Source organism: Scyliorhinus torazame, chromosome 3 (assembly GCF_047496885.1).
Source record: "Scyliorhinus torazame isolate Kashiwa2021f chromosome 3, sScyTor2.1, whole genome shotgun sequence".
NCBI classification, from domain to species: domain Eukaryota; kingdom Metazoa; phylum Chordata; class Chondrichthyes; order Carcharhiniformes; family Scyliorhinidae; genus Scyliorhinus; species Scyliorhinus torazame.
Window position 1 is genome coordinate 73,367,030 of NC_092709.1, and position 14,969 is coordinate 73,381,998.

Genomic DNA, 14,969 nt, shown 5'->3' on the forward strand with positions numbered 1-14,969 from the left:
TTCTGAGGTCTAGACCACTATAATACAGTGATCATTCACTCTTTTATCTGTCTGAATTTGAGGTCAAATATTTGTTCATATGACACTTTGGGTCATCTTTATACAATGAGGTTTGTAAACTTTGTAAACAGATGGCTTTGAAGTACCCTAAATGTTGAGGTCCATGTTTAACTAAATATTTGCCACAGAATTGAATATTGTCCACAGTTTAAATGTCCACAGTCACATGATTGTAACCATTTTAACAGCTTCTGTGGTCACTGTAACAAAGTATAATCTGACAGCCTGTAACATCGAATATCCTCCTGGTTATCCTGAGCTTTCAATTACAGATTAATTAATTAATTGAATGTGTTAATTGAATCTAAATTTCACCAACTGCTTTTGTGGAATTTGCATTAGCCTGGGCCTGTGGATTACTTGTCTAGTGGGATTACCACTACGCCACCGTCTCCCCATCTGCCATGTATCTGCCCATTCAGCGGTCTGTCTATATTCTTTTATGCCTCCTGCTATTCCCTTCACTGCTTGCTCCATTTCCAAGTTTAGTGTCATTTGTAAACTCTGCAGTTATGTCCCATTTTCAAATTCAGATTTTCAATTTCTAACCTAGTATTGCCCTGAGTGGACACTTCATTCTGTCTGAAAAATGACTGAGCAACAATATTTCCTGTTTATTTTCCTCCCTGCTCCTCAGAACATCTGCTTCTCAACAAGGAGAGGAGTCCATTTAGAAAAACCTCCAACCGAATAGAAAATTAGTTACTAAATAATCTCAGAAAACAACTAGTTTGCCACTTTCCTGTGCAGTGAACTGTTTGGGAGCTTTGAAGAGATAAATGAGTTTAATGGCTGAACATCATAACAATGTTCTAGATCCTCAATAATTGGTGAGCAATATCGCAGGTTATCAGCCAGTAAATAAAATAAGAGCAAGATGTGAGCAATTACCATCACAAGCAATTATCTAGTTCTGTTCCTTCTTATTTCATTTTTTTCGTCTTTAATACTGTGTTGTTAGCTGTCGGATTCATGCAACTTGCCCACAAACGAAACTTAAGTATGATTCTGACACTGAAACATTTGTCTTTTGAATTTCTATTGAATCATTGGTATGTTTTGACCTAGAAATCCCAGACCTCTCATAGGTCTGGTGACATTTTTCACTCCATCAGGAACTTATAATTAGTAATCAGCAGTTAATGAATTTTGGCTACCTGTTTTCAAAATTAGCTCTTCTGCGATTGTTCAGCGAGTAAAACTGAAACCAACCAACCAGCAGAGTACTTGACAACTTTTGAACAGTGAATTATCACTTCAATTTTCTTCCACAAATGCATGTGAACTTTAGAAAACCAAAATCAGCATTGATCTCTTGTATCGTGCTACTGTCCTCGAAAAGTAAGAATGTGTTTCATTTAATTGCCGAAGTGGAGTCGGGTACATATTTTATTTTTCTGTAACACTCAAGTCGGAATTTTGAACACCAGAAATGTCAATGCTACACTTTGACATCTTGAAACTAGATTATATTCAATCTCTCTGCCCATAAAAAAAGGACAAACTTTGTTGTTTGCAAATTTGACAAGTCTATGTACTTGTTTACAGAAACAAATGATATTATTTTGTATATTATCTTCATTTCAGGATGAATTACACAGGGCGATTGCTACCAGGGTGGCAAAGCAATCCACTGTGGAAGAAAATTACTTCAGTGATTCTGATGACTATGGTGAGAACATGCATCATTGTAATAATTTAACTATTTCCAATTGTGTCTTATATCTTTAAATATATATAATTGAAGTTACCTTTGCAAATCTCCACTGTCTCATTCCTTTAGCTTTAACCAAACCAAGAGTACTCAACATGCATCTGAGACTGTAGTTACAAAACGATAACAGTTTTAAAAATAAGAATGCCAGTAGCCTTTTAGATCCTTGGCCAAGGCATATTTCATGGCCCAGAACGTTGTAGTCAACCAGTTAGTCCTAATCAGATATTCATACATACCCGTCCATAGTAAGGGTCACGAGATAACAACGATAAATGTTCGTTTCTTGATTTATTCTGGGGATATTTTGAGTCCAGGCAAGCTCAGGAATTTTCTTCTTTAATTTAGAGTACCCAATTATTTTTTCCAATTAAGGGGCAATTTAGTGTGGCCAATCCACCTAACCTGCACATCTTTGGGTTTTGGGGAGCGAGACCCACGCAGACACGGGGAGAATATGCAAACTCCACACAAAACAAGCTCAGTAACTTGCATGCTATTTTCTGAACATGAGATTCCAGCACATGCTTCTCCAACATATGGCCTGTGGGCCACAACCTGGCCCGCCAAGCAACTGTATCTGGCCTTGGACTCACTATTCGAACCACAGGTAAGTTCATTGAAAGATCTGCAAAGAACTCCTCCTCTAATCACAGGCGGTTTCAGAGGCTGTTTCTCTGCTGCATCTGCAGCAAATTTGGTAGAGAAACTATTCTCTGATTGGAGAAGCAGCGAACAGTTTGAAGGTGAGTGGCTTCTCTTTTGATTTCACCCCGTGAACTCTCTCTGTCTACGATCTATCTCTCTCACCCTCCTACGCAGGCGCTAACCCCCTAAAGATGCTAAGGGGTCTCTGGCGGAGTGGGCCAGGGAGACCACAAGGAACAGCAGAGTTGCAGCAACAGTGCCCGCCGACACCGGGGTAGCTGGAGTCTCAGACAGGGAAGCTCATCTTGACAACATCCCAAATTCCTTCTCGGCAGTAAAAGCCCAAACTTCGCAGACCTGTGTGGGAAGTGAACGAGCTGGTTAGTCTGTGTGAGTGAATCTACAGGGGTTTGTGTGAGCCGATATGTGTTTGTGTGAGAAGGTGTGTGAGTGAGCCTCGGTAAGATTCTCCATTCCTGAGACTAATTGTTAACGCCGGCACAGGATTCGTGGGGTTTCACAACAGCAAAACTGACCTCGTACCTGGACCAATTCAGCTACTGTTAAGGGGCTAGCACCGGCACCACATGGAACACAATCGATTTTGATGAGAAACGGTGCCAGATTCACCGGTCCGAGATTGATACTCAGGAGGCTGATCAGCTCCAGCCGCATACACACTTGAATACCCACACACACCATCACAGACAACAAGATGACAGTGAGGAAAGTGACCCTGAGTTTACAGACACCGAGCTGTAGACCCTCCTGTACATGGTGGAAGAGAGCTGGTTGACCCTGTACCCCAGGTAAGGAGGCTGCCAGCTGTCACCATTCTCCATGCCTGGGTGCAGGAGGCAGAGGCGTTCAGCGCCACCAGCAAAACTGTCCAGACCGGCCAGTAGTGCTGGAAGAAACTGTCCAACCTCCTCAGGGCGGCCAGGGTGAGTAGGCAGCACTGTGCCTCTGGCACTAATCCTCATCCCACACACCCGTAACCCGATCCTGCCCCTCCACTCAGAGGGTGCCGAACCCGCACCTTGCACCACATGCTGGCACTCATATAGGCTGCCAGGGATGGGTACCCTGGCCACTGAGGGCCACCAGCTACCCACCCGTTGGTCTGCATGCGTCGGACAATCTAACATTGTCATTTTCTGTTCCTCCCCCCTCAGAAACTGCTCAAAACCGACGGGAGCGGGAGAAAACTGGAGGAGCCACTCATAACCACCGAACCTGCAGCTCCTCACCGTGACAGAGCAGAGGGCCCTGGACTTGGTTGGAGGCCAGGAGGAAAGGGAGGTCACCGTGGTGGAGATCAGCTGCGGGCAAGGAAGTGAGATCCTGCTGAGTTGCGGTTCCCCATGCCACGTATGTCAATCCCCTCCACCCCCTAACACCACAACACCCCACCCTCACCCCACATGACCCTCACTCTCCCCAGCCACCCCGGCCCGCGGACTAATCATGCATTTTGTCCTGTATCTTGGGAGATCCAGCCAACCATGCCTACATGTTCTGGACATGCCCAGACTTGTCGAGGCAATGTCCAAGATTGTAGGGATGAAGGTGGAGCCATGCCTGATAGTGGCAGTCTTCAGTGTATCAGAAAAGCCAGAACTCTTTATGGGTAGGAGGGCCAACGCCCTAGCCTTTGCCTCCCTAATCGCCCGCCAAAGATTCCTGCTCAGCTGGCGATCGGCAGCACCATCCAAAGCTGCGGACTGGCTGTCCAACCTGTTGGAATTTCTCCAACTGGAGAAAAACAAATTCACCACCCGGGGGTTGGAAGAGGGCTTCCACAAGATGTGAAGGCCGTTCACCGATCTGTTCTTAGACCTGGTTGTAACCAGCAGCCAATAAACCAGGGAGAGGGGGGGATCCACAGGGGGATCCACAGAGGGACCACAGCGGAAAGAGGCGAGAGGGAAGGAAAGAACAAAGAGGCACAGAACCCAACCACACCCCACACGGGGGGAGGCATCTCTACGGACCGAACGCGTATAGGCAGGAACAACCAAAGAAGAGCAACTTAACATGCGATAACATACATAGCACTACGCTACCCCAATAGGTTCAGGATTGATGGAACCAACAAACAAAGAAGACACACCAGATAGCAAGAAGGGGAAGGGAATAGGGGGGAGTTGGGGTTGTATATAGTTTTTGTGGATGTTCACTTTCATTATTGTTTTGTATAAAAAGGAAAACATAATAAAAACATATTTTGAAAAAATGAGTCCACCCACCTCTCCATCTCTAAAATGTGGTTAGCTAGTAGCTGCAGTTGGGCACACTTCCTACTCAAGTGGTCGTCAGGGACATTTGAAGTGTCCATGACTTCCCACATAGCACAGGAGGAGCTTATCACAGGTGCGAGCTCTGCTGCCATGATTTTCCTTTAGATTAAGCTTGTTAGTTACTCGCCTTAAAGAATACTAATTATGCTGGGACCTTATTTCACTCCAAACACTCAAGCTACAATGTAAAAACCTTGCCTAACTCTTTGGAAACTTTACTTTAAGTCTGAACTTTACTTCCCTTACTTACTTTTGTTGTCTTATTGTAATGTTTTCCACTTTGAAGAAATCTATCTTGTATTTCCTGCAGAGAATATAAGTTGATTGTTCGAATTTTAAAATTTGATATTGATTAATGCATTTACAGTGATCTAAAGTTACCATTATTTGCACATAAATAGTTTTGACAGCTACGGAATTAAAGTATTTCCATAAATACACATTTAAATGTTGACAGCTAAGCCATTTGTTATGTGAGAGTACCTTTAAGAAATGGGTGTTTCTTAATGGGTTTGCATATAAATATCTGTGGTGAGAGTACCTTTAAGAAAAGAGTGTTTATTACTGCAGTGATGTCAGAGAGTGGGTGGAGCTGGGCTATCTGTCAGCTTTTTACTTTTGTTTTAAGCTGTTTGCTGCAGGGTGTGTTTTAGTTTCGTTTTCAGAGCTGGATAGCTGCAGCCACAGCCAGAAGGTGCATGAATCTCTCTCTAATCTAAAGACTGAAAATCGATCCTGGTGATTTAAAACAAATAACAGTAGTGACTTTAACCTGATGTGCTTCTGGTAAAAGTTGTTTTAAGTCTTATGGATGTTAAAAGGAGAGCTTAAAGGATTACTTAGTGTTGTATTCTTTGGGGGTTGTATTTGAATTAATGGTTGCTAGGATGTTCACTATGTTTTAAAAAGGTTAACTTGAGTTCATAGAATAAACATTGTTTTGCTTTACAAAATACTTTTCCATTTCTGCTGTACCACACCTGTAGAGTGGGCCGTGTTCTCCCCATACCACAATCTATTAAACGTTGTGGGTCAGGTGAACTCCATGATACACTTTGGGGTCTCTAAACCCTGGCCCATAACAAACTGGGGGCTCGTCTGGGATAAAAGTCTACCTATTGGATTGGCTTAGTGAACTTAAAGACAGCGAGGAGTGAGCATATTGTGGTTGCTTTTCAGGTGTGGTATTTTAGTTTAAGTAGGGAGTGTGTTGAGGACAATGGCTCTTTCAGAGGCTCAGAAGTTTTTGGGGGTGGAGACGGTCACACGCAGTACCTTATGGACAGAGACTAAAAGCAGACTGTTAGATTTGACAAAAACATTGCAGTTAACATTACCTGACAAAATGCGAAAAGATGAGGTCATTATGGCAGTGGCTAAGCATTTTAAGTTGCCTGAGATACAGTTTGACTCATTGGAAACGGCAAAAATTCAGTTACAAATTAAACAAATGGAACATGAGAAAGAATTAAAGCAGCTTGAATACGAAAGAGAGCGAGAGGAAAAAAAGAGAGAGAGAGAGAGAAAGAGAGAGAGAGGAAAAAGAGAGAGAAGAAAGGAGAACAGAAAGAATAGCCCGAGCAGAACAAAAAGAAAGAGAAAGGGAGATACAGATCAGGGAAAAGATGAAGAGAGAGAGTTTGAACTTCAGAAAATGGCGATGAAACATGACAGTCAGTTAAAATTGGCAGACATAAAGGGAAACGTACAGTTGGTGGATAGTGATGAGGATATTGCGAAAGAGCGTCATAGTCGAAGGCTTGGTGGGAATCTATTTAAATATGTCCAAGCATTGCCAAGGTTTGACGAGAAGGAGGTAGAAGCCTTTTTCATTTAATTTGAGAAGGTAGCTGAACAAATGAAATGGCCACAGGACATGTGGGTATTACTGGTTCAAACAAAGCTGATAGGTAGGGCTAGTGAAGTGTTTGCATGACTATCGGAAGAGGTATCTGGGACGTATGAAGAGGTGAAAAAAATCCATCTTGGGTGCATATGAACTGGTGCCTGAAGCCTACAGACAAAGGTTTAGAAATTTAAGGAAAGAACCTGGTCAAACATACATGGAGTTTGAAAGGCTCAAACAGAGTAATTATGATAGGTGGATAAGGGTTTTGAAAATAGACCAAACGTATGAAGCTCTCAGAGAAATTATACTTTTGGAGGAGTTGAAAACTTCAATTCCTGATGCAGTGAGAACTCATGTGGAAGAGCAGAGGGTTAAAACTGCGAGATTAGCAGCAGAAATGGCAGATGATTATGAATTAGTTCCTAAATCAAAGCTTGGTTTCCGACATCAGTTTCAGCCTGTGAGGGATAGAAACTGGGGACATGGAAATACTCAAGTGCTAAAAGTAAAGGTAATCTGATGGGAGATAATAAGGAGAGTGTACCTCAGATTAAAAAAGAAATCCAGGAGGGCGGAAGATACATGAAAAGTTTCAAATGTTTTCACTGTAATGAACTAGGCCATGTAAAGTCACAGTGTTGGCATTTGAAGAAAAGCACTGGGAAGGCTGATGTGGTAAAACAGGATAAGACAGTGGGGTTTGTTACAGTGGTAAAGGAAAGTCCAAGTGAAGTGAAGGAGGTGCAAATGATTGTACAGCCTGATCAAGAGGTGATTGATAAGAAGGTGCCAGATCGCTTTAAAGAATTTACTTGTGTGGGTAAAGTTTACTCATGTGTATCAGGAGGAGCAGGTAAAGAAGTCACAATTTTAAGAGATACGGGAGCTTGTCAATCTTTAATGGTAAGAGATGAGGAGTTATGTAGTTTGGGAAGAATGTTGCCAGAAAAGGTGGTAATATGTGGAATTCAGGGTGAGAGGAGTAGTATTCCATTATATAAGGTAAGGTTGGAAAGTCCAGAGAAGAGTGGTGAAGAGGTTGTAGAAGTAATAGAGAAACTATCTTGGCCATGAATATAGTTTATCTTGGGTAATGATATAGCTGGATCGCAGATGGGAGTGATGCCTACTGTGGTTGATAAGCCAGTGGAAAATCAGACAACTGAAGTGTTGAAGGACAAATATTCTGGAATTTTTCCGGATTGTGTAATAACAAGGTTGCAAAGTCACAGGTTAAGACAAAAGGGGAAATCAAAGGGTGAAGATGAAGTTGAAGTGCAATTATCAGAAACGATTTTTGATCAGATGGTTGAAAAAGAACAAGAACAGTGGAGGATGAGGCGGATATTTTTAGTTCAGGAAAATGGGCGGAGTTACAACAGAAAGATGTAGAAATAAAACGGATGTATCAGAAAGCATATACTGAAGAGGAATCTGAGTGTATACCATGAGTGTTATTACAGTAAAAGTGATGTCTTGATGAGAAAATGGAGACCTTTACATATGCAGGCGGATGAAAAGTGGGCAGAGGTTCATCAAGTCGTATTGCCGGTAAGGTATAGAAAGGAGGTGTTGAGAGTTGCACATGGGAGATCATTTGAGAATAAGGAAAACGCAAGCTAAAATCCAGAAACATTTTTATTGGCCTGGACTACATAAAGATGCAGTTAAATTTTGTCAATCATGTCACACATGTCAAGTGATAGGGAAACCTCAAGCAGTGATAAAACCAGCACCCTTAATACCCATTCCAGCATTTGAGGAACCTTTTACAAGGGTCCTAATTGATTGCGTAGGACCGCTTCCTAAAACAAAAAGTGGGAATCAGTATCTTTTGACTACAATGGATGTGTCTACTACATTTCCAGAGGCCATTCCAGTACATTGTATTACAGCTAAAAAGATTGTGGAGGAGTTATTTAAATTCTTTACTGGATATGGACTACTGACAGAAATACAATCGGATCAAGGATCAAATCTTACCTCCAGGTTTTTCAAAGAAGTTATGGATAGCTTAGGAATAAAACAATTTAAATCAACTGCGTACTATCCAGAATCGCAGGGCGCATTAGAAAGGTGGCATCAGACATTAAAGACAATGTTGAGGGCTTATTGTCATGATTATCCAGAGGATTGAGATAAAGGAATTCCATTCGTACTGTTTGCAATTAGGGATGCACCTAATGAGTCAACCAAATTTAGTCCTTTTGAACTAATTTTTGGTCATGAGGTAAGAGGACCACTTAAATTGATTAAGGAAAAATTGGTGAGAGAAATCAGAAATTACATGATTGGATTATGTGTCAAATTTTAGGGAACGATTAAATAGAGCAAGTGAATTGACTAGACAACATATAAAAGTTGCACAAAATGTGATGAAACGGGTAGTGGACAAGAATTCCAAAGTTCGTAGTTTTGGCAGTGGAGATAAAGTTTTAGTATTGTTACCAGTGGTCGGTGAACCTTTAAAAGCTTGGTTTTGTGGACCTTATCAGGTGGAAAGGAAATTAAGTGAGGTGAATTATGTGGTAAAAACACCAGATAGAAGGAAAACTCACCGAGTGTGTCATGTGAATCTGCTTAAAAGGTACTTTGAAAGGGAAGGAGAGAAAAAAGGAGGAGGTTTTAATGATTCTAACTCAGTGACGAACCAAATCCAGATGACTGTGAATTTGACATGCCTCAAATTAAATTGGAAAATGAGGATGTTCTTAAAAATTGGGATAAATTGTTGAGTTACCTTCCAGAGGAAAAACGAACTGACCTGAAAGAGTTATTGATATCACATGGGCAAGTTTGTGGAGAATAATTGGGAAGCACTAAAATGGCTATACATGATGTAGTTGTGGGAAATGCTGTTCCAATCAAACAACATCCAATATAGACTTAGCCCTTTAAAATTGGCACAGGTTAACAGAGAGATTGAGAGTATGCTTGAAAATGGCATAATTGAAGTGGGGTGCAGCCAATGGAGCTCACCCATAGTGATGGTACCAAAACCAGACGGTAACCAACGGTTGTGTGTGGACTATAGAAAGGTTAATGCAGTTACAAGAACGGACTCTTATCCTATCCCACGTTTGGAGGATTGCATTGAGAATGTGGGACAATCAGCTTTTATTTCCAAACTGGATTTTCTTAAAGGTTACTGGCAGGTACCTTCATCTGAAAGGGCCACGGCGATTTCAGCTTTTGTGACTCAAGATGATATATACCAATTCAAAGTTATGCCATTTGTCATGAAAAACGCATCAGCCACATTTCAACAGCTAACTAACAACGATGTTTCAGGATTACCCAATTGTGCGGTATACATCGACGATCTGGTAATTTTCAGTCAGACATGGAAAGAACATTTAAAACATCTGATGGAGTTATTCGATTGACTTCAGGAGGCGGGTTTGGTGGTAAACCAAGCCAAAAGTGTATTTGGAAAAGCCCAAGTCGCTTTCCTTGGCCATACAATTGGACAGGGTCAAATGGTCGCGCAGGATGTGAAAACAAAAGTTATTGGGGAGTTTCCGAAACCCTCGACACAACGAGAAATAATACGATTTTTTGGTATGAGTGGATTTTACCGGAAATTTGTACCGAATTTTAGCAGTGTGGTCGCTCCACTGATGGACTTGCTCAAGAAGCGTAACAAATTCCAGTGGACAGCAGAGTGTCAACAGGCATTTGACGGCCTGAAGGCTGTGTTAACCACTGATCCTGAATTAGCCATCCCAAATTATACGAAACCATTAAAAGTGGCGGTTGATGTGGGTGTAGGTGCGGTGCTTCTACAAGACGACGACGAAGGGCTAGAGCGGCCTGTTGGTTATTTTTCAAAGAAATTGAATTCTCACCAGAAAAAGTATTCCACGATTGGAAAGGAGACTTTGAGTTTGGTGCTGGCTTTGCAACATTTTCACATTTATGTAACCAGCAATCCGTCTGACACCGTTATCTATGCTGATCATAATCCGTTGACATTTTTGGAGTGATTACGGAATAACAATGCAAGGCTGTTTCAGTGGAGTTTATTGTTATAGCCATTTCATTTAAAAATAGTACATGTGGCAGGACGAGAATACATGATAGCCGATGCTTTGTCACGAATGTGATGAATGAAAGCAATTTCAGTTGGAGGAAGAAAAACGAGAAAAAAAATGGACTGTATTATTATACCTGTTTTTGAAACGAAAAAGTATATTTACTATGTGAATTTCCTAAAGGATAGTGAAAAGATGAAAAATGAAACCATCTTGAAGTTGATGGTTTATTTTTTTTTCTTGGGGGGAGGTTTCATGTGACAGTATCTTTAAGAAATGGGTGTTTATAAATGGGTGTGTATATAAATATCTGTAGTGTGAGTACCTTTAAGAAATGGGTGTTTATTATTGCAGCGATGTCAGAGAGTGGGTGGAGCTGGGCTGTCTGTCAGCTTTTTACTTTTATTTTAGGTTGTTTGCTGCAGGGTGTGTTTTAGTTCCGTTTTCAGAGCTGGATAGCTGCAGTCACAGCCAGAAGGTGTATTAGAGTCTCTCTCTGTAATCTAAAGACTGAAAATCGATCCTGGTGATTTCAAACTAATAACAGTAGTGACTTTAACCTGATGTGCTTCTGGTAAAAGGTGATTTAAGTCTTATGGATGTTAAAAGGAAAGCTTGAAGGTTTACTTAGTGTTGTAGTCTTTGGGGGTTGTATTTAAATTAATGATTGCTAAGATGTTCACTATGTTTTAAAAAGGTTAACTTGAGTTCATAGAATAAACATTGTTTTGCTTTAAAAAATACTTTTCCATTTCTGCTGTACCACACCTGTAGAGTGGGCCGTGTGCTCCTCATACCACAATCTATTAAAGGTTGTGGGTCAGGTGAACTCCATGATACACTTTGGGGTTCTCTAAACCATAACACATTTGATAGGTGCGTATTCAATGGGTGCTCATTTTTAATCTACTGAATTGAACAAAGAGAACTCCAATTTCAAAATTCTAGTCTGCTACCTCGAGCTTAGAAGGACTTGAACAATTTCACACAATACAAGGGTGCCGTTAGAAAAAAATAAACCAATAACACCAGCTTCCATATGATGCTCGTAAAGTTATGGTAAATACTGAACACATACTGCGAGGAAGGGACAAAACAAACCTTCTACGAATACCTAACAGGTATATTTATTCAGTTTTTGGATAATGTTATCATTATTTTGTTTGATGCAGATCTATCCGAAAGTGACACCAACAGTAAAAGCAGTGAAAAGAACTTACCCACTCTGAAGCAGCTAGTTCAAGGTAATAATGAAGAGAACACAATAGATAAAATGAACACAGAAAGAACAGGGCAATCCTCACAGGAAGATGATGCAAGTAGTTGGCAATCTTCAAACCTTAATCCCAACCAATACATGGTACAAGGTGCCACTGATCGTGTCATAAGACAACCTTTACAGAAGAATTATTTAAAACCCAAGGTAATTATTTTCAAATGTAATGCCCTTAAAATTGCAATGATACTTTATGAATTACTTCTATCATATTTTTACCACTTGTCAGCTATATTAATGGCTTGCATGAAGGGACCAAAAGTAGCCAAAGTTGCTGACAAGGCAAAGATAGGTTGCAGAACAAGTAGTGAAGTTGAGTAGACAAAAAAATTAGCAGATGGAGCATAACGTGGGAAAACGTGAGGTTGTCCACTTTGGCAGGAAGAATAGAAAAGCAGAATATTATTTAAATGGCGAGAGATTGCAGAATGCTGTGGTACAGAGGGTGTCCTTGTACATGAATCAAAAAAATGGTAGAATGCAGGTACAGCAAGTTACTACGTTGGCCTTTATTGTAAAGGAATGGAATATTCAAGCAGGGGAGTCTTGCTACAACTGTATAGGGTGTTGTTAAAACCGCACCAAGAATATTGTGTATATTTTGGTTTCCTTAAGGAGAGATATACTTGCATTTTCAGAGAAGGTTTCATGAGATTGGTGGCTGGGATGTCCTATGAGGAATGGTTGACCAGGTTAGGCCAGTACTCACTGGAGTGCAGAAGAATGATCTTATTGAAACATAAGAGGCGGCATTCTCCAATCCAACGGCAGGTCGGAGAATCCCCAGGGGGGGTGGCGTGAATCCCGCCCCGCCACCGGCAGCCGTATTCTCTGGCGCTGGTTTTCGGGCGAGGGCAGGGATCACGCCGCACCAGTCGGGGGCTGTTGGCAGCGGCCCCCCTCCGGCAATTCTCTGGGTCCCAATGGGCCGAGCGGCCGTCTGTTTCTGGCCAGTACCGCCGGCGTGGATCGGACATGGTCCCACGCGGCGGGACCTGGCTGGTAGGCCGGCCGGTGCGGTCCTCGGGGGGGGGTGGCATCCGGTCCCACTTGGGGCCCCCATGGCGGCCTGGCCCACGATCCGGGCCCACCGATCTGCGGTCGGGCCTGTGCCGTGGGGGCACTCCTTCCTTCCGCGCCGGCCCCTGTAGGGCTCCACCATGGCTGGCGAGGAGAAGACACCCCCCTGCGCATGCGCTAGAATAGGCGCCGGCTCCAACCTCTCCGGTACCGGCTTGGCCCCTGGAAGTGCGGAGGATTCCGCAACTTCCAGTCGGCCCGACGCCGGAGTGGTTCGCACCGCGTTTTACGCCGGCGCCGGGCCATCGCGGGGATTCGGGAAAATCCCGCTTAAGATTCAGAACAGGCTGGAGAGGATAGACGTTTTCCCCTCATAGAAGAATCTAGAATGAGGAGGGGTTTCCTATTTAAGACTGAAGAGAGGAGACATTTATTCTCGAATTTTTGGAATTCTTTTCTCTACAGAGCAGCAGAGACTAAATTATTCAACATATTCAAGGGTGAGCTCGACAGATTTTTGATCTGTAAGGGAGTGGATGGTTCTGTGGACAGGAAAGTGGAATTAAAGGCACAATCAGATCTGCCATGATCTTATGGGATGGCGGATCAGGCTCGAGGGGAAAAATGGCCCACTCCTGCTCCTATTTCTTATAATCTCAAGTCATATAGGTTAAAATTGTTCTCAGAAAATATATGACAACTTTACATACGCTGCCAAGGATATTTTAAATTGCATCAGAAATATTGTTAATACTCTGAAAATGCATTCTACTACGTTAGCTTCCACTTCTTGATAACGCTGAAAAGAGTCTCAGTTGAAAGCATCCCTTAATGCTACCTGGAACAATCTTCACCCCATGGTTAAACACCTGAAGACCATTTCCCTGACCCTGATTGGCCCAGAACAACAGTGGGCAGGTAAGAAAAATGGTTGTGGCTTTGTATGCGTGGAAGTCCTGCCGCCAAGTCCATCCTACTTGATTTCCCTGTGGGCAGGCGAAAGAGCAGGCCTCAGAACAGGCTCTCACCTATTATGATATCAGTTAGTACCTTTGTGGGCTTATTAAAAATCTATCCTGTGAAATTTTTCTAATAATCTTGGAAGGAGTGATATTTAGCAGTTGTCTGTATCAGACCGGTTGCATGGCGGTCAGGACGATGTCTGGAGAAGGCGGCGAGGTAGCATAGTGGTTAGCACTGTTGCTTCATAGCGCCAGATTCCTGGCTTGGGTCACTGTCTGTGCGGAATCTGCACATTCTCGCTGTGCCTGCGTGGGTTTCCTCCGGGTGCACCGGTTTCCTCCCACAAGTCCCGAAATACGTGCTGTTGGTCATTTAGAGAATCTGAATTCTCCATCTGTATACCCGAACATGCTCCGGAATGTGGCGACAAGGGGCTTTTCATAGTAACTTCATGTGATAAAGGCAGGGGAGTCCAACAAACTTCTTAAAAGTCCTTTATTTCAGCAACAGCACCATACATTCACAGGGCCCGGTTACCTTTCACCGGGTCCTCGTTCCTTTTTAGCTGGCTCTAAAGCAGCCTGCCTTTTATGCTAGTGCTGGGTTAACTCAATCCAATTGAGCACGGGGAACAGTCATCCACAGCTGGATGAGTCCTGTGCAGGTTACTACAGGTTATTACACCCCTCCCCCTGCCAAAGTCCAAAAACCTCTCGCAAGATGACCATTGAGGAGGAGAGGATAGGAGAGGCCAAACAGGTGCAAACCCCAGTGGCCAGACAACAAATCTAAATTAAAAAATTGATTTGGATAAGGCGCCACCGAACGGGGAAGCAGGATGGGCAGGCGTGTCCTCCACCAAGCATTACGTCCGGCCCGACATCCTCACCAGTCACACGGGGGGCGAAGCTGTCAACAGCCGAACCCGGGGACTGCGCGCAGCACAGCATCGGACCCATCAACACAAGGCCCAATCGGCGTGGCATACCTTCGAGCCACAGAGGGAACATGTGGGGGGGTATCATCGGACAACGTCCACCTCAACGTCCCGTAACTCCCAAACTCCCCTTAATTTAAAACAAAAGGGCACTCTATAATTCGACCT

General features: G+C 42.9%; 1 protein-coding gene across 3 annotated transcripts in view; it reads left to right on the forward strand.

The window, feature by feature from the left end:
• The window catches only part of LOC140408515 (uncharacterized), a 164,970-nt gene that overhangs the window by 44,637 nt on the left and 105,364 nt on the right, over positions 1-14,969 (forward strand). For all 3 annotated transcript variants that reach the window (XM_072495804.1, XM_072495801.1, XM_072495802.1), the window contains 2 exons: positions 1,648-1,732; positions 11,778-12,028. In XM_072495804.1, the coding sequence (XP_072351905.1) occupies positions 1,648-1,732; positions 11,778-12,028 (336 nt within the window). The remainder of the gene's footprint in view (positions 1-1,647; positions 1,733-11,777; positions 12,029-14,969) is intronic.